This window comes from Symsagittifera roscoffensis, unplaced genomic scaffold (assembly GCF_963678635.1).
Source record: "Symsagittifera roscoffensis unplaced genomic scaffold, txSymRosc1.1 SCAFFOLD_334, whole genome shotgun sequence".
Taxonomy (NCBI): domain Eukaryota; kingdom Metazoa; phylum Xenacoelomorpha; order Acoela; family Convolutidae; genus Symsagittifera; species Symsagittifera roscoffensis.
The window spans coordinates 26599-51379 of record NW_026971208.1 but is presented as its reverse complement, the minus strand read 5'-3'; the positions used below and the strand labels follow the sequence as shown (position 1 = coordinate 51379).

At 33.9% G+C, this 24781-nt stretch overlaps 1 protein-coding gene across 1 annotated transcript; it reads left to right on the top strand.

Moving 5' to 3' along the window:
- Positions 1-266: 266 nt before the first annotated feature.
- LOC134856254 (chymotrypsin-like) lies at positions 267-24479 on the top strand. The gene is made up of 3 exons (XM_063872597.1): positions 267-456; positions 21850-21937; positions 24053-24479. The coding sequence occupies exons 1-3, from the start codon at positions 267-269 to the stop codon at positions 24477-24479; spliced, it is 705 nt and encodes a 234-aa protein (XP_063728667.1).
- Positions 24480-24781: the final 302 nt, after the last annotated feature.

Genomic DNA, 24781 nt, shown 5'->3' with positions numbered 1-24781 from the left:
CGCCTCACACGAGCATCAATTTTATATGTAACGAGTGGTTTTACAAGGTTTATTATGAAGACCAAATATTTTTTTAGGGCTTTATCGTTCCGTGTGCTACTTTTCATAACAATCGATTGATGTGCACAAAATTTTTATTTGTAAAACTTTGCAGATGGGGGAAACAAAAAGAGCCGCATAAAGGTTTCATTTTTTCAAAAACTGGACGGTTCGAAATGAATTTGACTATAGTTTGTGTTTCTCTAACGATATTTTTGACAAGCTTCATGTCGGAGATATTGTGCAATTTTTCGAGTGAAACTCGATCGATAATCAACGGGTATGATGCCCCAAACAGACCCTACTACGTGCAGCTGGAGATGATCGCGGACTACAATGGCCCTAGAGGAATTTGCGGGGGAACAATCATCAGCTCCAGATACGTTCTCACGGCCGCACACTGTCTTGATGAGTTCGGTGAGTGAGTGCTATCTATTCTTCGTCGTCTTCAATGTCACCCTGGGTTGACCAAAACGGCTCTTTTTCCTTCCAACCCCCCCCCCCCCCTCCACCACATCACACGAGCTTTAATATATTAGTGTAACGAGTGGTTTCACGAGGTTGAGTATGAAGACCAAATATGTTTGTCGTGGCCTTATTAGTCTGTATGTAGTTTTTCATACAATCAGACAATGTCGTCAACAAATTTACATGTAAAAAAATTGCAGGTGGGGGGGAAAGGAAAAAGAGCCACCAAAACGTCTTGTCATCCAATTTTCAAACATGGCAAAATGCTGATCATACAAGTTTACAGAAAATTATAAAAAAGCTCACGATAGCATTTTTTAATTTATGAAAACTAAGTGATAAGCATTTTTTTTGTGTTTTGCTAAGTAGTGTTGTGTTTTCTCCAGATGCATAAAAGTCAAGAATTTTGTCACATAAAAGAAACTACATAAGCTGAGGGGGATAATCTTACATATAATCGCGACTAGAGTAAAAACTGTATGAAAAAGTATCTCACAGTAAACTCAGAACTACACAAATGGACAAAATTAAGCGCAAATAAGGTTTTTTAATCTCAAAAATGCATTTTTAATGTCCCCTTTGGACACGATTTACTTAGATTTTTGGCAAATTTTACATAGGCAAGGAGCAAATGATCAAAACTAACCTGCATGAAATTATCAATATTTCCATTTGGTTTTAATGACTTACAAAGGTAACCTTGGTCTGAAAATGCCAGATTTTATCTCCTTTAAGTTTTGCATTGGAGTAACTTTTCTCGAATAGGCTGAGTAAAATGTTCATGAGTTGAAATAATCAGTGTGAAAACTGTACTAAACTCGGCTGTTACCTAATTTTGCAAGCAGATTGAAAAACGAAGAGCAGACGAAGAAATATGGCCTTTTCGGAGCTGGTTTAGATTGGTTAGATATTGGAAGCAAATATCGATACTTTGATAGCGGGAAGTTTTGATCAATTGCTCTTTCAGTCCGCAGTTTGTTCCGGCGGATTCGGCGTAAGTTCTAATCCCGCCCAGATCGTGCCCTTAAAAAGCTCAAATAAACCTGGGAGAACTTGAAATGCTAATATTTAGTCGGTTCAGAATTGGTTTGCACTTGAGTTTCTGTTGATTCAACTGGGTGAATTGAAAATAATTTTATTGTAAAAAATCATAAATCACTAAATCAGCGCATGATCACCGCCATTTTTTACCTGATACGCTTAATTTCGTTGCTATTTCCGTGCAACGTAATTTGCAAAGACTTGCCTTTTACCAATTCTCAGATAGAGAAAACGATAGTTTTTTTAAAGAAGTCGATTCCTGTTTTTATTTGAGTTTTAACAAAAATCACAAGATTTTGGTGTCGCGCCAATCGTGTAAGAAACCGATTAAAACCGTACTAGATGCCTTATCCTAGTTTTTTTTACACAGTGCCTTTTTACACTAGTAGAATGTTGAACCCAGTGAAAAGAATTTGCGAAAAAACTCTCAAAAAAATTTTCCAAAAAAAAGTTTTCGAAAAACAATTGAACCAATTTTTCCCAAACTCTTTGAGTATTTTTTTGGTTAACTGTGGAAAAAAAGACGGAAACGCCGTTTTCTTCCTGCCTCTTTCTTCGTTGAAAGTGTCAATTGTGTGATCAAGGTTTTTGAGTGAATGCTTACCTCGGTTTCCTCCAGTGGTCGGATAATTTAAAAAAATTGTTTGGCTCACCCGGTTTTAGGCAGCATACTACCGTTTCGCCGTAACACCGTGCAGTTTAACCGATAAATCGTACGCGTTAACTTAGATAATACCAAACCTAAATCTTACTTGAACCTCAAAAACACTCAGATAAAGGTTCAAATATTTATATTTTTCTCGTTTTTTTTCTTTCACCTACTTTTGACGACTTCACAACAAAACAACCACTCATTGGCCGCCATTGAAAATTTCCTACCAATGGTGTAAATACTTTTGCAAATGCTTTACGTCACTCCCTAAATGTAATACTAATAACTCTACAAAAACGCCATGAAGACACATTTGAAACAGTTGCATGCTTAAGTTTTAATTTTAACGGAAATAACCGACAAAAGGGTGTTCAATATCTTTTAAACAATTCCTCAAAAAGTTTGAAAAAGAGAAAAATTTTATGTTGGCCTAATGTTATAAATAATTGTTTGAGCAAGCTTAGATCAAACACTTACACTTACTATATAGCCCACTTACACCAGAGAATTTAGAAGAAAAGTTAAAAGGATACAAAAACAAAATAGCAGCCAATGGCGTACGTAAAACGTGATAAAAATTCGAAAATTTATGGACATTTAGTTGAAATAAGAATTTTAAAATTTATTGTGACCAGACATACAATCTCCAAAGCAAAAGCCAACGACGAAAATTTATTTCGTAAACATAAACTAATTCAACATCCGGCGGCATTTTTAGCTATCTAAGTTTTAAGAATCTTTCGTCACTGTTTCCTCTCCCCCCAATTGGTCTGAACTTATCAAAAAAAATTAAAAGCCGTCGACCAGGCATAAGGTAAATAAAAGTAGATAAACATTGTATTAACAATTGACGACAGTCGAAAAATCTGGAATGTTTGTTGGACATTACAAATCTTATGTTTTATGAAAATTAATTTCATCTTTATGTTAAGTCTTGTAGTTTGTTGTCCATCTGTTTCGTAGACATCGAGAGCCGTAAATATCTAGCAAAGACCGTATAGTTCGGAACAAGGCAGCTAGTTGACTTGAATTTAGAAAAAATCCATCAATCAACGCTACATTGGTTTGTTTTTAGCAAAAAACTAGTTCAAACTGGAACCTGAAATCGCCCAAAAACTAAACAAAACTTAACTAGCCGGAAAGAACTTATAACAGTTCTTCTTGAATAGCATGCCAAATTTAAAAATTCTATAAGTGCGAAAAATAGACCAGCTAAATTTGAAATAACTATCGAAAAAGCTAGCAAATGTTTACAACAAGTTTTAGAGAAAAAAGATAATTTAATTCTTCGTCTATACACACAAATAAAGCTGCTAAAACTATTAAATCTCGGAGTTTTATCGAGAAGTTTTCATTCAAAAAAGGACGATGTATTAGATCTAGCTGAATATTACTTTGAAATTGAAACTGAAGACGAATATGTTGCAACTGCGCAACCCCCGACGCCAACAAATCCGTTTAATCCAAGAAACCCATTTCACAGAATTTTAAAATACATTGATGACTTCAAGCGAGCGTCGAATAAAAGCAGCTCTCGCAAAAGTTAGACGCGAGGAAATTGAACGCCAGACAGAGGCTAAGCTTCGGTTGAAGAAGCAAAAAATCCAGCTTCAATCGATGAAGAGTCAACTTGAACTTGTTGTGGTTGTCAAGGAAAACCGTCAAAAACCTGCTGAAGCAACTATCAAAGAAGCTGATTTTCTAGGGGATGTTTCTTAAATCGGTACACTTCGTCGGAGCAGGTCGAAATTAGCGATGGCTGTTCAGGACAACCAAAAAGAGCAAGAGAGAAACGAAATTTGGGTGAAAACTCAATTGCCAGTTCAAAAAATGGTTGAGCCCACGCCACCTGTTCGAAGTGACAGTTTGAGCCCTGCTTCTGATTGCTTGTCATTTTCAAGTTTTGAACAGCCTTTCAGTTGAGCTTTGACAATGATTCATAACTTTCAATTAAATGCAACCAAGTGTTAACGTCGCTCATACGTCAAATACAAGTGTCTTCTGGGCGAATCCATATGTAAATAGTATATACGAGCCGCAGGAACAGGTATCTCTCAACATATACAACTACAACCCTTTGACGCAGAGTAGCTTCCATCAGTCTAATATCCCGACAAGCTCAATGCCCATTAATCAACAACCTATCATCCCAAATACGTCTGCTGCTTGTTTTTTTTTCCTACCAGTTTACCAACTAACGTTATCCTGTTGATCCTTCAACAGTCATCTCCATCCCATCCTACCTCATGTCACACAACCATCGAATGTTCAAACAACCTGTGCCACTCACCTCTCCGGGTTTAAACCAATCACTATTCAAGATCCAGCTAAAATTTTGACACTAAGCCAGTAGGGTCCATTGCCTGAGTGGAAGTTGTCTTCTTTCGAAAGAAATCCGTTGCAGTGGCCTGAATGGTTTAGTTGCCCATGCCACCGGTTCAAAACGTCTTCTGGGGTTCAATTGATGCAAAGTCTCAGAGTGATGATATCAAACTGACATATCTCAAAACTCTCGTTTCAGGCGAATCGAAGAATGCAATTGCCAAATTTTCATACAAAGGAACGTTGTACAAAAACACTTTGAAAACTCTGGAGGAAAATGGGCCAGCCAAAAAAAATTGTGGGTACTCACTGAAAGTATTCTTTGAAATTTCCGCTCATCGAAAAGCTCAAATTTTCAGTTTTACTTCATGTATAGCGTTTTGAAACCACTAGGCTATGAATACTGCTTGATGAGTACTTCTGTATTGAGTCAAGAGTATTTATGTTGGAGCCGAAGTGGGTACGGGCAGTCGTGCCGGCGTTCCTAAATGTTTTAAGGTTTCCGGGACCGCTACATATGTATTTAGAAAGGGCATAGATTTCCTATGTATTAAGTGTATAGGATTTGCCATGTTTTAAGATACGAGGTTTGAGATGATAAGTTTCAGAAAAATTTTCGGCACCCGAAACTATCATGTATTAGGATAGTGTATGGATTTTTCTTTTTGTTACTAATAGACACTCAATGTATCAAGATAGGTTTACTATATATTAGTATACGAGATGGTAAGATGGTAAATTTCAAAAAATTTTGCTGCCCCAATTTTTTTGGGAGCTCGAGTTTGCCGGTACACAAACTTTTTACCTAACTACTACTACGATTTGAGTTATGTATGGGCTATTTTTTCTTAGAAAACTTTGGTATGGTAAATTTCAGAAGCTTTTTCGAAAATTTTTCAAAATTTTTTGCAAACAAACAACTTCTTTTTAGTTTTTTGAATGGTAAGTGTCAGATGGCAACTTTCGACAAAGTTCATTTTTTGCCTTAGAGTATTTGAACAAAAAATAAACATATCGTAGAATAATTTTTTTTCAAAAAAATTCTTTTGAAATTTTATTTCATCTCAGTTGTGTTCCCTCAGATTCTCTGGAGAAAATTGACAAAAGGGGATTATCTCTGTCAGATTATTTATTCCGCTTCACGGAATATTAGGGGAAACTTGACAGCTCTTTTTGGTTGATTGGTTTTATACTCTTTCTAATCTCTTATTCACCAGGCTATCTGGATAAAGGATGACAGCTCCTTTACACTAATGTTTTAATGACTTTTTCAGATCTTTTTTCACATAATTATCACAAGACTATATGACAGATGCATATTAGTAATTCCCCACTGTGTTAATGAAATTTGAATTGATTTCTTGAGAGATTACAATATCAAATTTCCACAAAAAATTGAAAAAACGTCCAATCAAACTTTCATTGGAATTAATATAAAAACCTGAAAATTTTTTTTTAAAAACTAATTAGATGTCTTTATCAAGTTCTTTTTATTTTTAACATGTTTAATTTTTTCTGTCTTTTTTCTTGCTACGACTAATTTCAGTTCTCCTTCATCACTATGACTTCATTCTTTGGAAAATTTTTAAAACTGTTCGAAATTTCCAACAAATCCTTATCTAAATTTGTCACTTGCTTTGTCCTGGTAAGACTGTACACTGAGAAAGATTTAGTATCACAATTTTTTTGTGCCTGACAACTTCTTTTACTTTTATTTCTCTGTCCGTCTCAGAGTAAATCTGTAAGAAGTTATTGCAAATTACATGAAGTTGGTTACAATTTCTGTAAATTTATCTATATAATTAAGTAATTTTGTATATCAACGAAATCCATATTTCATCATCATTCTCCTTGAATTTCACGAAAAAAAAGTTGCTAAGGTGCTTCTTGTAAAAAAAAACAAGAAACTTAGACAACTAATATACATAAATGAATAAGTCGCTGCAAAAAAATTAGTTCGACTTTTTGTCAAAGAACTGAAAGAGAAGAAAAGAAATACTGAACAAATTGAGCAGAATCCACACTAATTATCAGTTGTATGCAGTTTTCTTGGAACCAACCGTTAATATGTTTTTGTTAAAAGGAATAAATCGATACTTTTTTACCAAAAAAATCAACACAATATTCATTTTGTCTAATTCAGTGTTGTCCTCTATTATTGCTTGGAGCTGAGTTGATAATTGCAAAAGAATATTTTTTTAGTTGAGGAACTTAATCAGCGGGATAAGATCCCATGTAACTGAACCTGAGCACAGGGATTCTTTCAATAAATTGCACAATTAAAAAACTATCCATCTGTGCATTGGTTAGCTGATTTTCATCTAAAATCAAATAATTTTATAGTTTGATAGTGCAATTTAGGACAAAAAATAAAATTGATGACTGACTACCATTTAGATATTGAACCAACAAAGTCCCTTACACAAGTCTTGTGTATTGGAAAAAGGTTATTGAACGTCGTTTTTTAGACTATGTTGTAGAATTTTTTAGGGTTTTCAGTTAAACAGCATTGAGTGTCTTCTTTTTCCGCAGATTCAGGTCTGAAGAAAAACAAAAGATATCGTACAGAGACAATAATGATGAAATGTCCTTAAAACAGTTACAATACTTTTATAGGAACCTGAAAAGTAAAAAAAAACATTTTGAGCTACCGTTTCGAATTTGTCTATTTGAACCTTTAATAGTTTTTTCTTTTTCTCCCCAGACGATCACTTCCGTTGCTTGCTCCAAGGAAAATTGCGAAAACAGTTCTAATCTCAAGCTTTCTCCCTTCAGTTCTGGATAACGCAACTGTTCAGCTGCATCCTGTAATGAATTCAAGTCAAAAACTAGAATGTAATCTTCCATAGGAAGAGTTAGAAAATCTTCGTCAAACTGCATTGTTGTAAGTTAAAACAATTACATTTTCACTCGAATGTTTCTGAGCTCTCCTATATGAAAATACTGATTATGGAAAGGTTTTTCTTGAAAAAGGTCCGGCAGCAGGTGGATTTGTATTCATTGCAGCAGTTATTCTTCTCGTTGGAGCATCAATGAAAATACTTTTCCGAACAAGCTAGTTTTGACAAGATGGAATGATAAAATTTCCAAAAGTATTGATGATTTGATCCAGCAACTAAAATTGTTCTAGTAAACATCGAACAATCAACAACTTTCAGAGTGACATATGGGTTATTAGATAGCATGTAAAAGTTAGGTCTAGCTCGATATAGTGTAATTTGAGCGTTGGTCTTTGGTTGGTAGTAACGACTTTTCGCAAGTAAGCAAATCAATGGCCAGCTTTCCATAGAGTGAATAAGTTATCCTTGTTTCTAAGAAATTTGCTCTATCAGTGAACGGACGGATGCCAATGAACATCAAGAAATTCTTCAAGACTAAAGAATTTCGTGACTAGTTTTGTTAAAATAAACTTCCCAACTGAAAAAGGGAGAGTGTAGTAGATTATTTAAAAAAGTCAAGTGAGGTTCTCGTCTCCTATCTTATTAATCCTCTGTTTTTTGCTTTATGTTCTGCTTTTACTCTCTTGAAAACATCAAATACCCTTTCTTTGAATAATTGAAGCTTTAAACTAATATGGGTATCACGCGTATCCAAGTAGATATTACGAACCATTTGAAATTTAAAATCAATACCGCTTTTGTCTAGAGAACTACTGGAGAATACTTCTTGCTTGTAAGATGAAGTACTTGTCTCCAAAACTGGGACTTTCATCAAAAATCTCTAAACAAGAATTTGTAAACGCCCGTACCAAAAATGCTTACTTTGATTTAAACTCAATTTATGTTTACTTAAAATGTTTTGCGAGAGCGAGTATTTTTGACCTACTTTTTGAGAAACGGTTCTACTAGTTCTACGCTTAAAGTTCTATTTTCCCCGACCAACTCTATGCAAAATGTTTTGTTCCAACATCTTCTACAAGTGATTTGAGATTGTTTTGTCCATTGACAAATTCTGCAATCTCCGGAGCTGCAATTTTGTATAAATTTGCTCCGACTTTTTTCCGGCTGCGACTAAATAATTTTTTTAGAAAGGGGGTTGCAGTTATTCCAATGGTTTATGGAAGAGCACCAAAACTTCTTCTACGCTGTCTTGAATGTACACAAAAAACATAAATGAAATTTGAGCAATCGTTTTAATTGAAAAAAAGTCAAAAACGATCATCCGATGTAATGTTTATTTATTATTCGAAATAATAATCTTGCGAAACAAGAGAACAACTCGTGTAGAAGGCATAGACAGAAGAAAATTTTTGTTTTGCCAGTAGTATCCCTTAGTTCTGTTGTTATGCTATGGAATGATTTTTTCATTAATTGTTTCAATAGTAGATTCGTAAAGGATTGATAATTCATGTACTGTACTTGTTTTTTTTTGTCTCCATTGTTCACCTTGGAAATGAAAAGAGGAAGTAAGGTAGAAAAGAAGGAGAAAGTAAAGCATTTTTTGCATCACCCAATTTCTTATTTTCTAAGATATCACTATAAATCAAAATGGAATACTTTCTTATAATGTCGTAAGAATACTGAGGATAATGTGGGACATTTCCTTTCTTTATAAACCCAACTCATTTTGTTCTAAATCACAACCAAAATTGAGATTCAAATCAGCCTTTTAAGTTATAAACACTGACTGATCCGCAGGTAAATTAATGGCAATTTTTAGTGTTATCTTTTATACTGATACATGAATTTCAATGACCGGTACGATATTTCTGAATTAGCAACCTCCCATTCCCCTTTCAAAATGAATTTGTTCCAGTGAGAAGCTTGTAAAAGAATTTCTTTTTTGAGGTCTTTTATATGTATGTAAGAAATTGCTGAAATTTCAAAAATTTATCTCCAAACTGTGGCTTGTATCCTTTTTGGAACTGAAAAACCGTTCATCGAAACTATCACTCTATCCACAGTTTTGAAATTTGGATTAATATAGTTCATGAAGAATTCGCGCTAGAAACAAAATGCTCCAACTTGGGAGAAACGTTTTTGCCATAATCTTCAATGTAACGAAATATTTTTGTTTTACAGGCTGAATCGCTCTGACTGCAAATGCAGCTTTTGTTTAGTTCCTTATTGTGTAAATTTAAAAGGCTTTCTCATTGCAAAAAATTTTTTAAAGTTCACTCATGTTCTTTTTCTTTATCAACCCCAAGTTTTTCAGTTATGTTTTTTCGAGAAAAATTTTTTTTGAAAATTTGTAAAGTGTCTTTGAAATACTTTGTTTTCATTGTTTGAACTCTGCCACATCTCAAAAAACATCTACAGCAACTATTAAATAGTTGACACCATCCTTTTGACTAGCTAGCTTGGCCTACAAAAGCCAAGGCCTTTCACCAGATTTCATTGATGTTTTAAGAAAAAGCTTGAAAGTATTCGGAAACGCCTGATTGGTGAATCAAATCTTGTACACGATTTCTTGATTTGTAAAAATTGAACTAGTTTCTGTTGTGATGAACCGCTCGCTTCACTCAAGTTTTGAACAGACCCGTACGCAGCTCTACCCCTAGAATACAATCTGTTTAGTCTTAGTTTTTCAGATTTTGAAAGTGATCCAAGTTCTTCTGTCGTTTGTTTTGCCATTCTTGTTGATAACAGGTTTAAGTGAAACTTGAGTTGCTTTCAAAATAGTAAAGTTGCTTTCAAATACCTACAAAGTCAATCTTGGAAGTGTACTTTGTGATTAATAAACTGAGTACGGAATTAAAGCAAACTGTTTCATACTATGTCAATCGTTTAATGACAAAACGGGTGATGATAGATATCAATTGTAACCCTTTAATTGATCATAAAATTTTTTATGTTTTGTGTAAAGGATTTTTTGTGTCAGATTATTTATTCCGCTTCACGGAATATTAGGGGAAACTTGACAGCTCTTTTTGGTTGATTAGTTTTATACTCTTTCTAATCTCTTATTCACCAGGCTATCTGGATAAAAGATGACAGCTCCTTTACACTAATGTTTTAATGACTTTTTTAGATCTTTTTTCACATAATTATCACAAGACTATATGACAGATGCATATTAGTAATTCCCCACTGTGTTAATGAAATTTGAATTGATTTCTTGAGAGATTACAATATCAAATTTCCACAAAAATTTGAAAAACGTCCAATCAAATTTTCATTGGAATTAATATAAAAACCTGAAAATTTTTTTTTAAAAACTAATTAGATGTCTTTATCAAGTTCTTTTTATTTTTAACATGTTTAATTTTTTCTGTCTTTTTTTGCTACGACTAATTTCAGTTCTCCTTCATCACTATGACTTCATTCTTTGGAAAATTTTTAAAACTGTTCGAAATTTCCAACAAAGTCTTATCTAAATTTGTCACTTGCTTTGTCCTGGTAAGACTGTACACTGAGAAAGATTTAGTATCACAATTTTTTTGTGCCTGACAACTTCTTTTACTTTTATTTCTCTGTCCGTCTCAGAGTAAATCTGTAAGAAATTATTGCAAATTACATGAAGTTGGTTACAATTTCTGTAAATTTATCTATATAATTAAGTAATTTTGTATATCAACGAAATCCATATTTCATCATCATTCTCCTTGAATTTCACGAAAAAAAAGTTGCTAAGGTGCTTCTTGTAAAAAAAAACAAGAAACTTAGACAACTAATATACATAAATGAATAAGTCGCTGCAAAAAAATTAGTTCGACTTTTTGTCAAAGAACTGAAAGAGAAGAAAAGAAATACTGAACAAATTGAGCAGAATCCACACTAATTATCAGTTGTATCCAGTTTTCTTGGAACCAACCGTTGATATGTTTTTGTTAAAAGGAATAAATTGATACTTTTTTACCAAAAAAATCAACACAACATTCATTTTTGTCTAATTCAGTGTTGTCCTCTATTATTGCTTGGAGCTGAGTTGATAATTGCAAAAGAATATTTTTTTAGTTGAGGAACTTAATCAGCGGGATAAGATCCCATGTAACTGAACCTGAGCACAGGGATTCTTTCAATAAATTGCACAATTAAAAAACTATCCATCTGTGCATTGGTTAGCTGATTTTCATCTAAAATCAAATAATTTTATAGTTTGATAGTGCAATTTAGGACAAAAAATAAAATTGATGACTGACTACCATTTAGATATTGAACCAACAAAGTCCCTTACACAAGTCTTGTGTATTGGAAAAAGGTTATTGAACGTCGTTTTTTAGACTATGTTGTAGAATTTTTTAGGGTTTTCAGTTAAACAGCATTGAGTGTCTTCTTTTTCCGCAGATTCAGGTCTGAAGAAAAACAAAAGATATCGTACAGAGACAATAATGATGAAATGTCCTTAAAACAGTTACAATACTTTTATAGGAACCTGAAAAGTAAAAAAAAACATTTTGAGCTACCGTTTCGAATTTGTCTATTTGAACCTTTAATAGTTTTTTCTTTTTCTCCCCAGACGATCACTTCCGTTGCTTGCTCCAAGGAAAATTGCGAAAACAGTTCTAATCTCAAGCTTTCTCCCTTCAGTTCTGGATAACGCAACTGTTCAGCTGCATCCTGTAATGAATTCAAGTCAAAAACTAGAATGTAATCTTCCATAGGAAGAGTTAGAAAATCTTCGTCAAACTGCATTGTTGTAAGTTAAAACAATTACATTTTCACTCGAATGTTTCTGAGCTCTCCTATATGAAAATACTGATTATGGAAAGGTTTTTCTTGAAAAGGTCCGGCAGCAGGTGGATTTGTATTCATTGCAGCAGCTATTCTTCTCGTTGGAGCATCAATGAAAATACTTTTCCGAACAAGCTAGTTTTGACAAGATGGAATGATAAAATTTCCAAAAGTATTGATGATTTGATCCAGCAACTAAAATTGTTCTAGTAAACATCGAACAATCAACAACTTTCAGAGTGACATATGGGTTATTAGATAGCATGTAAAAGTTAGGTCTAGCTCGATATAGTGTAATTTGAGCGTTGGTCTTTGGTTGGTAGTAACGACTTTTCGCAAGTAAGCAAATCAATGGCCAGCTTTCCATAGAGTGAATAAGTTATCCTTGTTTCTAAGAAATTTGCTCTATCAGTGAACGGACGGATGCCAATGAACATCAAGAAATTCTTCAAGACTAAAGAATTTCGTGACTAGTTTTGTTAAAATAAACTTCCCAACTGAAAAAGGGAGAGTGTAGTAGATTATTTAAAAAAGTCAAGTGAGGTTCTCGTCTCCTATCTTATTAATCCTCTGTTTTTTGCTTTATGTTCTGCTTTTACTCTCTTGAAAACATCAAATACCCTTTCTTTGAATAATTGAAGCTTTAAACTAATATGGGTATCACGCGTATCCAAGTAGATATTACGAACCATTTGAAATTTAAAATCAATACCGCTTTTGTCTAGAGAACTACTGGAGAATACTTCTTGCTTGTAAGATGAAGTACTTGTCTCCAAAACTGGGACTTTCATCAAAAATCTCTAAACAAGAATTTGTAAACGCCCGTACCAAAAATGCTTACTTTGATTTAAACTCAATTTATGTTTACTTAAAATGTTTTGCGAGAGCGAGTATTTTTGACCTACTTTTTGAGAAACGGTTCTACTAGTTCTACGCTTAAAGTTCTATTTTCCCCGACCAACTCTATGCAAAATGTTTTGTTCCAACATCTTCTACAAGTGATTTGAGATTGTTTTGTCCATTGACAAATTCTGCAATCTCCGGAGCTGCAATTTTGTATAAATTTGCTCCGACTTTTTTCCGGCTGCGACTAAATAATTTTTTTTAGAAAGGGGGTTGCAGTTATTCCAATGGTTTATGGAAGAGCACCAAAACTTCTTCTACGCTGTCTTGAATGTACACAAAAAACATAAATGAAATTTGAGCAATCGTTTTAAATGAAAAAAAGTCAAAAACGATCATCCGATGTAATGTTTATTTATTATTCGAAATAATAATCTTGCGAAACAAGAGAACAACTCGTGTAGAAGGCATAGACAGAAGAAAATTTTTGTTTTGCCAGTAGTATCCCTTAGTTCTGTTGTTATGCTATGGAATGATTTTTTCATTAATTGTTTCAATAGTAGATTCGTAAAGGATTGATAATTCATGTACTGTACTTGTTTTTTTTTGTCTCCATTGTTCACCTTGGAAATGAAAAGAGGAAGTAAGGTAGAAAAGAAGGAGAAAGTAAAGCATTTTTTGCATCACCCAATTTCTTATTTTCTAAGATATCACTATAAATCAAAATGGAATACTTTCTTATAATGTCGTAAGAATACTGAGGATAATGTGGGACATTTCCTTTCTTTATAAACCCAACTCATTTTGTTCTAAATCACAACCAAAATTGAGATTCAAATCAGCCTTTTAAGTTATAAACACTGACTGATCCGCAGGTAAATTAATGGCAATTTTTAGTGTTATCTTTTATACTGATACATGAATTTCAATGACCGGTACGATATTTCTGAATTAGCAACCTCCCATTCCCCTTTCAAAATGAATTTGTTCCAGTGAGAAGCTTGTAAAAGAATTTCTTTTTTGAGGTCTTTTATATGTATGTACGAAATTGCTGAAATTTCAAAAATTTATCTCCAAACTGTGGCTTGTATCCTTTTTGGACCTGAAAAACCGTTCATCGAAACTATCACTCTATCCACAGTTTTGAAATTTGGATTAATATAGTTCATGAAGAATTCGCGCTAGAAACAAAATGCTGCAACTTGGGAGAAACGTTTTTGCCATAATCTTCAATGTAACGAAATATTTTTATGTTTTACAGGCTGAATCGCTCTGACTGCAAATGCAGCTTTTGTTCAGTTCCTTATTGTGTAAATTTAAAAGGCTTTCTCATTGCAAAATTTTTTTTAAAGTTCACTCAGGTTCTTTTTCTTTATCAACCCCAAGTTTTTCAGTTATGTTTTTTCGAGAAAAATTTTTTTTGAAAATTTGTAAAGTGTCTTTGAAATACTTTGTTTTCATTGTTTGAACTCTGCCACATCTAAAAAAACATCTACAGCAACTATTAAATAGTTGACTCCATCCTTTTGACTAGCTAGCTTGGCCTACAAAAGCCAAGGCCTTTCACCAGATTTCATTGATGTTTTAAGAAAAAGCTTGAAAGTATTCGGAAACGCCTGATTGGTGAATCAAATCTTTTACACGATTTCTTGATTTGTAAAAATTGAACTAGTTTCTGTTGTGATGAACCGCTCGCTTCACTCAAGTTTTGAACAGACCCGTACGCAGCTCTACCCCTAGAATACAATCTGTTTAGTCTTAGTTTTTCAGATTTTGAAAGTGATCCAAGTTCTTTTGACGTTTGTTTTGCCATTCTTGTTGATAACAGGTTTAAGCTTTCAAAATAGTAAAGTTGCTTTCAAATACCTACAAAGTCATTCTTGGAAGTGTACTTTGTGATTAATAAACTGAGTACGGAGTTAAAGCAAACTGTTTCATACTATGTCAATCGTTTAATGACAAAACGGGTGATGATAGATATCAATTGTAACCCTTTAATTGAACATAAAATATTTTATGTTTTGTGTAAAGGATTTTTTGTGTGTTTAATCTGACATTTATGTCCGATATTTTACTATGTCTTCTTTCTGAAGTCTCGAACCTCCCTTCACCAAACATTCACTCAGAAATCTTTCGGGCATTTGAGAATGAGTTGTTAGTATTCCAGCTGGTAATTAGATTTTTATTGGAATTGAGCCACTATTACAGTAAAACCTAAGTGAACTAATTGTTTTGGGTTTAAATCAACAAGTAAATGACCAAAAGAAACTGATGTTGCATTTTGATACCACTCTTTCAACTGAGATCCTACATCTAATTTTTTTTAATTTCAAAACAATCTCGGCGACTTGAACAAGACCTATATTTTTTAATTTCTAATCTCCTCCCGAATTGCTTGGATGAAATGAATTGTATGTTTGATGTTTTACGTTTGATGTATATTGTTTTCAGGCCCCTGTGTCTTCAAGCAGTGGCAATATTTACAAACTAATTGGAGTTTGCAATTTTTTACAAGGATAATCAAAATAAGCAGATATATAGTTCCGTTGTTTGGAAGATTTTCAATCAAATTAAAACCTATTCCTTGGATAAGTTTTTTTTTGCATTTGAGATTTAAGAAGTTGATAAAAAAAGATGAGATTTTTCAGATCCATTTGGTCCAACTGGGGAAAAAAAATTCGTTAATGGCAGATATTGTTTTATTCACAGCTTTGGAGAAGGTAGAATCTAACCGAATGTACTTGATAAGATTATTCGAGCGATTAATAGGGCGATTGCACATACTAACATCAAAACTATCACAAAAAATTGTCACATAAATACTAAAAGAGATCTATTACATGTACTTCCAAATAACTTCCATAGTTTAAATTCATGCTTTTTTTCATCAAAAACACCTTTTCCTAACTTTACGGGCTTATCACCTTGCTCGACCATCTTATCTCTAGAAAAAAATGACAATGATTTTAAATTCAATTTCAAAAAAATTAGTGAGAAAAAAATTTATTTTGATTTACATTTTTAAAACAAAAACAGCGATTCCATGTTACGTATGCAAACGTTTTTTTTCTGTGCAGTGAACTGTTTTTGAGTGACGAAATTGGTGGTTGCTACACCTGCAATCATAACCTTCATCTTTAAATACCAAAACTAAAATTTCGGGTAACCTAGTCTTCCAAGTTTTCAATCTTTGCTTCCAAAAATACTGACAGAAACTTTTATTTTTTATATACTTTTGCAGAAACTTCCGTTTCTGAGCTTACTAGATTTTTCATTTCTTTTTCAAATTCAGAATTTTTTTTATAAGCAACTGCTCCAACTGATTCCATGAAGACGTAGATCGGGATTTTACTTTTAAAAATTTGGGAGGAGAAAAGAATATCCTACAAAATGTCAATCCTTAAAATTTCCTAAGTCGTTCACTTTATTGTTTTCAAAATATTCAATATCCACAAAAACAGGCTCATTCTGTTTACTGTTTTCTCTGGAGTTTTTTTATATAAAAATGACTAACAATCGAACATTGCATATACTGATACAGCAAGTGTTTCGACATATAAACAGAAATATAATCCAGTCATGTGACCAAGAAAGCATGAAATTGGAAGACTAGGTGCAACATAACAACATCCAGGTCCTTTTTGCAGTAGATTTCACAGATTCATCAGAGTCATGTAGAATTGCATGTAGTCAAAGATTTTGGAGTTTGCAAAAATAATCCATACAGGACTTTTCGTTTCCAATTAGACCTCCAAAATTTTTAGTCCATTTCTTTGAAATTTGTGTCCGCCTTCTAAACAACACAGATACACTGAAATAAATTTTTTCATTTTGTATTCGACAAAAAAACTTGTTAATAATCTCAAAAAGTTTCATTTAATTTATATACGTTCATTTTCTACAGTGCGTTCGTCAATAATGGCTAAAGTGTTTTTGAAAGTCTCTACAATACCTAGTAATGAGGAAAGTATATCGAGCAATTTATCGTGTGTTTCTTTTTGTAATTGTAGAGATTGATAATTTGTCCTTTGATTTCCGTTTTTACGATTTTCTAGAATTTATTTTTTTGAAATCGGAACGGTTTCCTATGTGATATTTCCTTTTACCATTAAACAAAGTCCACTCAAAATGGAATTTTTGTAAATCTGAGTCCAAATTCTGCAAGTTTGCGATAAATTTTGCGATTCTGTATTGCGAAGTTTTAAGTATATTTCTTGAAAAACCAATATTCCACCTCATACTATATGAAAGAAGATTTTGAGAGTAAACATTTAAAATACAAGACAAGAAACATAAATAACACAATTTATTGTAGATTACAGTTCTCAACAAACAAAATCTTCCAAAGTTTGGGACAATTGTTTGAATTCGTTCAAAATATTGTTGAAATAAGCAACTTTTTCCTTGCTTCTTTCTCTTTTGCAGTGAGGAGTCGAATCTGAATGTAGGGAGGTTTGTTAACATTGTACATCTTGATCGTGACGCAAATTTGCCTTCTATTGTAAGTTGCTATGTCACACACTTTGTTGCAGTTGGCGAGCTCCTGATTCATAGTTGACTCCCTGTCAGAAATGAGTTCCTATAAAGGAACGAGTCTGAGATTTTCAGCATTGTGAATGACAGTATTTCTAATTGCCGGAAATACTTTTCCTTCTTTTTCACCAAGATAGACTTGCTGTCTCTTTTCGAGTTGTCTCTGATCAATTTTCTAGAATAGTTGAAAGCAGGGTTCGAAATAAAATTTCGCCTTGCAGAATTCTTGAGACCAAAGAAATCTCACAACTGTTAGTTGATTTTCTGAAAAATAGTCATAATTGAGGCTAGACTCTTGTCTTGAATACTTTTTTCCGAAGGAGAACAGACTGATCAGTTGAGGATAAAATAGATAAATGATATTGCGAGAAAATGAAAATGGAAGAAAACGGAACGAATAAAAAAAATAACCAACCACAAACAGAGCTGTATATGGAATTTCGTGTGAAAATTCCAAATTTGGAATTGTGTAGTTTTTAGTCAAAAATTGTCAATTCTAAGCAAAAATCATTTTTCCAGATGGCTGCTGCTATGTGATTTTATTCAGAATAATGTGGAAAAAAAATTGCTACCTACTTCCGTTTCCAGTGAATATAACAAAAAAGATTATTGTGTCTGTACCAACAATTAATTTAACGAAATTTAAAGAAAAAGCAAAAAAGTCACATTTTTAAAAGGAATTTGCAAAGATTTCTCCAAACGTCAAAACTTTAAAACAAGATTTAGTGTTTTTTTTGTTTCAAATGCAACAGCAGATAAGGCAAAAAATTCATGTAAAGGTACAGATCGAATAATGGGGTAAACAGAAAGCTAGGGTGTGATCAAGCACAAAAGCTTAGAACAAAAAAATTCCAGCTCATCCATAAATCTAGAAACATCAAACTTCTTCTCGCTCTGGTAGATGACCACAGATCCATAGAGGTTATAGCTTATTGTCTGACACAAACATTAATACGCAGGTTGGGGCTATGCGAACAGACAGAAAAAAATTCCCGTATAATTTAGCTTCCGATGTCGCCAAAATTTAAAAACAAAAAGAAAGAAGACACACAAAACTAAAACCGTTTCTCCATTTGAAGCACATATAGGACGCACACGCAACACATTTTTATCCATCACAGCAAAAACTAGTTCACTACGTAAACTTAACTTTGGAAATGCAGAATACGCCTGTTTAGATAGAAAAAAATAACGTATCCTCTCACGCCAGAAATCGTGCACGACCTACCATGCGGGTCGAGAGAAGTGAAGAAAACACGTTGGCCTATGAAGAAATTTTCAGAACAGTCAAACACGACCCTAAAGTACGGAAAATGCGAAAATACTCCACAAAAAGTAGGACTGGTGTGAGAACCAGATATTCACCAGCTATGGAAAAGGACGCCCTTAATTTGGGATATAAAGGAACGCAAAAACAGGTGGACAGTAAAATTTAAAAAAACATATGCAACAAGTAGCTAGGAAAACAATCTGTCTCGCAAGAAAATCCTCAGAAATTAAAAATCGATGATAAAAATTTATCATACACACCGCGCATGGCTTGGGTACAAACTTGGGTTAAACAAACTCGCTTACTGAGAAACAGGGGCTTTGCATTCTTTTGACAACTTTGCATGCTTTGCAACGCACAAAAAATTGGACGGCTAAGTGACCATGTGGCGTAAAAAAGCTTAGAGAACAGGTCCATGCTTGCTTTTAATAAACATTGAGCAGCCAAACGCGCCACAGCACCAAATATTCCGGGAGAAAGAAAAGGCGGAACTCCCAAGGAAGTTGTCCCGAAAATAGCAAATTGCCGGGAAAGAGGCGAAATTAGCAGAAGAAGAGAAAAGCAAAACCACGAACTGGCAAACGGACAAGCGTAAAACCAAACCCCAGACAGGCAAGGAGTATAACACGTAAAGACGCAGAAAGAAGAATGCAAAGGAAAAAGATCTCTCGTCAAGCGACAAATGGTCCTCCACAGCATCGGAGAACACAGTATACTCTTCCGAACGACAAGATGCAAAGAAAACACCTCCACAGCCCGCAACCACAGATCCAACAGAAAAGTGCACAGGAAAACGACGGGCCACACCGAGAAACGCAATTTTGATAAATGCAATCGATTACCCAGGAAATTTTTCAGTAGCGTTCCCAGAAAAACAACACACAAGCAACACAAGAAGTTCGAACATCAAGAGCCTAATCTATGAAATGGGTTTCACGAAGGATTTGTCAGAGTCCGTGGCGTGCATGCAAATTCTAAAGACAAAAGGCAGAGAAAAAGGATAACGACAACATCAGCGTCATAGATACCCCCAGAAAATCAAGAGAGCCCGGAGAAAATCACGATAACCGAAAACAAAGGACAAGAGGAAGCGAATACTACAGAGGAATATGAGAAGGTCCACGAGGAGGAAGATGCTTCAATGACACGACACTATAAAACTAAAAATTAGTCCCACAGGACTAATTTTCTTAATAGGGGGGAGTATCAGTCGGCCGGAATAGCATAAAGTAATGTGATGTATTTTATTTATATAGAGATTATTCCGAGGCCAACAAATGGCCTCGACCGATATAGATATAACGTATCGGTGTGCGCTACCGCTCGGCTCCCTTGAATTCAGGATTGTGTTCAATTATTGTTTTTAGTCAGAACTAAATCTAAAATTATATAGCCAATCCGTTTGGATTCTAGAACAGCTCATACTTTACGTCATGACATGGTGGAAGATTTTAACTTCGTCAGCAAAGAGATGGTCGTCAAGCAAATACGTGCAAAAAGTTAGCACAATTTGGAAGCCCAATAAAGGACCAAAGCAAAGTTCTTTCCTTTTATTGGCCCTTAGTTGAAAAAAAAAAGCATTATGAGTTTTTCGAAATTAAAAAAAAACCAAATATTTGATTTTGTTTTGTAAATCACTCCCCCCAGACGCGAAATAAAGTAAAAGGGATAGATTTGGCTCATTGTAACGTAAAAATTATGACTAATAGCTTGTTTCAATCAATTTGGAACCATTTTTTTAAGGGAATAATTTCCACTTGCGCGTTAATAGCGTGAAGTATAACGCGCGTTAATTGTCTCGAATTGGCCATACTGACAATCATTTAACCCTCATAAACTTTTGAAAAACGATCACAGGTAAAATATCTTTTAATTTTTGACAACAATAACTTTTGAAAAATACAAAAATGGCAAGTTAAAAAGTGGAGGAAAAAAACCACCCCCAGCACAAATATTCCGTTTTTTTCGTCACTAAAGTCGGAACACTATTTTTTACAAAGCGTGCAACGGCTCTTTTTCCTTCCCCCCCCCCCACCTCCCACGAGCTTCAATATAATAGTGTAACGAGTGGTTTTACGAGGTTGAGTATGAAGACCAAATATGTTTGTCGTGGCCTTATCAGTCTGTATGTAAATTTTCATAACAATTGGACAATGTGGTCAACAAATTTACTTGTAAAAATTTGCAGGTGGGGGGGAAAAGGAAAAAGAGCCCGCGCAACTTCCAAAACCCTTTAGCATTACAAAAATAATCGGAGGTAAAATATCTTTTCAAATTTGAACTCAGGAAGTCGATATCTTTAATGGGGTTTTAAAATTCCGAGCATAAAATTCCGTTTTCTTCGAAAGTCAGAACAATTAGCATGTTTAAATAACTCTGGAGGTTTTTCTGATACGGGTTGAATATCTGTGCACTCGCTAATAGCACGAGATATATCGAGCGTTAATTGTCCCAATTCTGCCAAAATTGCAACTTTTAAACCCCCATAACTGTAAAAGAAAAGATCGCAAGTGAAATATTTTTTGAATTTGAGAGCAATAGCTTTTGAATGATATTTTAAAAAATCTGTCAGAAATTGCTACTTAAAAAGTCGAAATTCCGTAATTTTGTTGTCAGGATAAAAACAACCAACCCGAACACAACTATTCCGTCTCTTTTTTCGAAAATCGGAAAAATATAGTGTGGTGCAATAACTATATAAGAAACTACGAACGAGTCGCAAAGTCTAAAAACCAATTGAAAAAGCGAAGGAGGTTAAATTTTTAAGTAGCGATTGGGCGTCTTATAACATGTTGGCGTGAGAGAGTGGGCTAAATATGAGAAAAAGGCCAAAATTTCTCCGTCTGTAAAAGTGATTATCAAATTTCAACATGGAATAGTGGAAAATGAAAATCCCAGATAGGAAATTTCGATCTTTCATTTTAGCCCCACCAGATTACAAAAAAAAAATTCCCCCGCACTGTGACTTTTTACCTTTAGCGGGGGGATTGTATAATTTGCTGAGGGGCAGCGTAATGGGAAATGCACGTGAATTTAACTTGTTTGCACTTACTCACACTTATTTGCAGTCGATGTCGAAGTCCTTGTCGGTGATTTCACGATCTCCAGTTCCCCGAAGCAAAGAATACGAGGCAACAAACTGATCATCCACGAAGAGTAAGTTATTTATTTAACTTTTGTTGATTATATTCTCTCCTCCCACCAAAACACCAAATTCAAAGATTCTTTTTTCTAACGATTGTTCTGTGTGTTGTTATTGCTAAGCTTGTTATTTTGTGTCTTTTCACAAAATCTCTCAATATTTCATTGAAAATTTTTTTTACCTGATGTCCGAGTTTAAATTTCCAGTGACATTTTTGTGATCTTATCGATACTGAGCAGCAGTTAAAAATCGAATAAAAGGAAGTGTTTATTGATAGCAAAAAAACATTGTGAAACTTTGTGCATAAAAGGCTTTTCAGTGAAATAATCAAATTTATGCAAGCATTTTGCACATAAATGTTTTTTTTTTGAATGAACAAATAGCAATTAATTTTTGATCCAAATATAAAAAAGCATAAAAAACAGTTGATCAAAAACCTTAAACAAAACATTTAACTTCTTTAAGAGAAAAAAATCTCAGATATTAGCTTTTACCACATACAGTGATCAGTTCCTAATTTTAATCTAGTTTTTTTGCCATCATTGTCCAAAAAAAATTTTCATTTTTTATTCAATCAAGTTTTAGAAGTGTTTCAATCAATTCTTGATTCTTTTTCTTTTACACGGCTTGATATAACTTTTTCGGCGTAATCAGTGGTAATAGTCTTGATTTTTTCATGCTGAACTATGACAATAAAAAATTCTTCTTTTTTTTCTACACTTCGCATAATCATTTTTATGGTGAAACGAAGGGTTTTGAAAGGTGAATATCAAATATGTTTACCACAGCCTTAGTAGTCCGTATGTCAATTTTATTTACAATCGAAGATTGTGAACAAAATTTCACCTGAAATTGTGCCAAAAAGCCCAATGAAATTTGTTTGAAACGAGCTGCTCATCCCATTTGCCAACTTTCATTTTTTAACAATAAGGCACGGAAACCCACTAACATTTATGAAAAGATTTTTTTTTGATTATTTAACATCGCATTTGCTATGTTTAAAACAAAATAAAAAAAATTCCATCTCGTGAGGTTTTTAAAATCAAATAACTAGCCTGTATTGGAGTGCTGAAAATCGCCGCTTAAGCTGTGATTATCACACATTATTTATCCTTAATTTTTTATCACCCAAAGGTTCCTTCCCAATAAAGTCCTCCAGCCTAGCTGAGGGAAATTTTATAGCCTCAGTGTGTGAAAACTTTTTGAACTCGAAACAATCATAGTGCTTTCATTCAGATCGTATGTACTGATCTAAGTGCTGCGTAGAGTTACGATAAGTATATGTTAGTGGAGAGTTAGGGGGTACAAGGAGACCCTCATGTTTTAAGATAGGGAATTAAACATCCGGTCTCCCAGATATGTTTTAAGATAAGGAACAGGTTTCCCAATGTGTTAAGATAGGTTATAGGTTTCTGATGGTATGATGGTAAGTTTCAAAAAATTTTTGAGCCCAACTTTCAAAAAAATTGAAGTTCGAATTTACCAGTACATTATTTTTCAAATTTGTTATACTAGTGTTCTAACCAATTCAATTTATATTGAAATTATCCTGAAATATAAAAGAAACTTTGAAAAAATAGGATTTTTCAGAAAAAAAAAATTGAATTACAAAAAAGTATATAAATCTCTGCAACATAAGGAAATTTACCATAATTTAAACGTTATATCTACAACTTGAATAGTTTAGTATGGATTTAGTATGAAAACTAAATTGCCATTTCATTTTTCTGCAAAAATATAGGGTTTAACATAACAATTTGGCCAATTTCCATTTTCTGATAATTATCGCGTAATCTTTTGCGTTTTCTTATAAAGCGAAAGAGCAAAGATGTACCCAAGAAACTTTTTCAAGTTATTCTGAGCTAATTGATCAAAAGTATAAATTGCTTGATGTAAAAAATTCGCATTGTTTTCACAGAATGTGAGAGATGATTCTCACATAACCTTCTCGAGAACAGTTCTCGAGAAGTCTTTGGGTAGTCAAGGGGTCGAATCACTGAGAGACGAGAAGTCGTCAGCCAACCCGCAACCCTCCTTCCTAAATCGCCACTGAACTAGAAATTGAACTTGAGTCCATTTGAGCTGCAGCAACTGATATTAGGTTTGTAAAATACAAATTTTTGCTATAGATATGAGGCAAAGAACATCCCATTCCGTGACATAGCTCTCATCAAACTTGGTCAGTCAGTAAGTGGTCGTCTCAGCATTCCAATGTGCCAAAAAACGGACTCTGGTCATAGAATGGTAGCCACAGGAATGGGATTGATTGACGTTGAAAAGGAAACTAAAGCCGAAGTTCTGCAAGAAACGGAGCTTGTGGAACTTTATGAAGGATACTATTGCGATGATGAGTCATTTATATGCGCGGGACCAAAAAGAAAGCCAACCAGTGCATGTTTTGGAGACTCAGGGGGTCCGCTAGTTCTTTTAAATGATTCGGGCGATGTCAAATGCCTCTATGGAGTCGCCGATGCGGTGGGTCTTCCCTTCTGTTACAGTCGAACCTACTTCGCACGAGTTTCTTCGTACAGAAATTGGATCGAAAACAACATGTGAACAATAGCTGTCGTAGAGTGGAGTTGAACAAACGCCTGAGTTTTCTCAAAGTTGTGAAAAAACTTTTTCAACAATTAAGCCAAAGGCCAGCTAAAGAAATCACAAGACTTTTATGGGTATATATTTTTAGCAGAAGTAGTTTATTCATTTTTTATTTCAATTTTTATTCAGTTAATTAGTTTATATTTATGTTTTGCATAGTGTTAGTAAATCTTGAGTTAAACATTTTTAGCTAGCTGCAGAACGCATGTCATGTATAGCTTTTAACAATTTTATCGCACGTCTTAAACTTTTGAAATACT

What these genes read in the sequence shown, in the direction of transcription:
- LOC134856254 (XM_063872597.1), top strand. Translation starts at nt 267, where the DNA reads ATGTCGGAGATATTGTGCAATTTTTCGAGTGAAACTCGATCGATAATC. An exon ending in ACACTGTCTTGATGAGTTCG is followed by an intron (nt 457 to 21,849) that starts GTGAGTGAGTGC and finishes ACTTATTTGCAG; the next exon opens with TCGATGTCGAAGTCCTTGTC. An exon ending in AAACTGATCATCCACGAAGA is followed by an intron (nt 21,938 to 24,052) that starts GTAAGTTATTTA and finishes TTTTTGCTATAG; the next exon opens with ATATGAGGCAAAGAACATCC.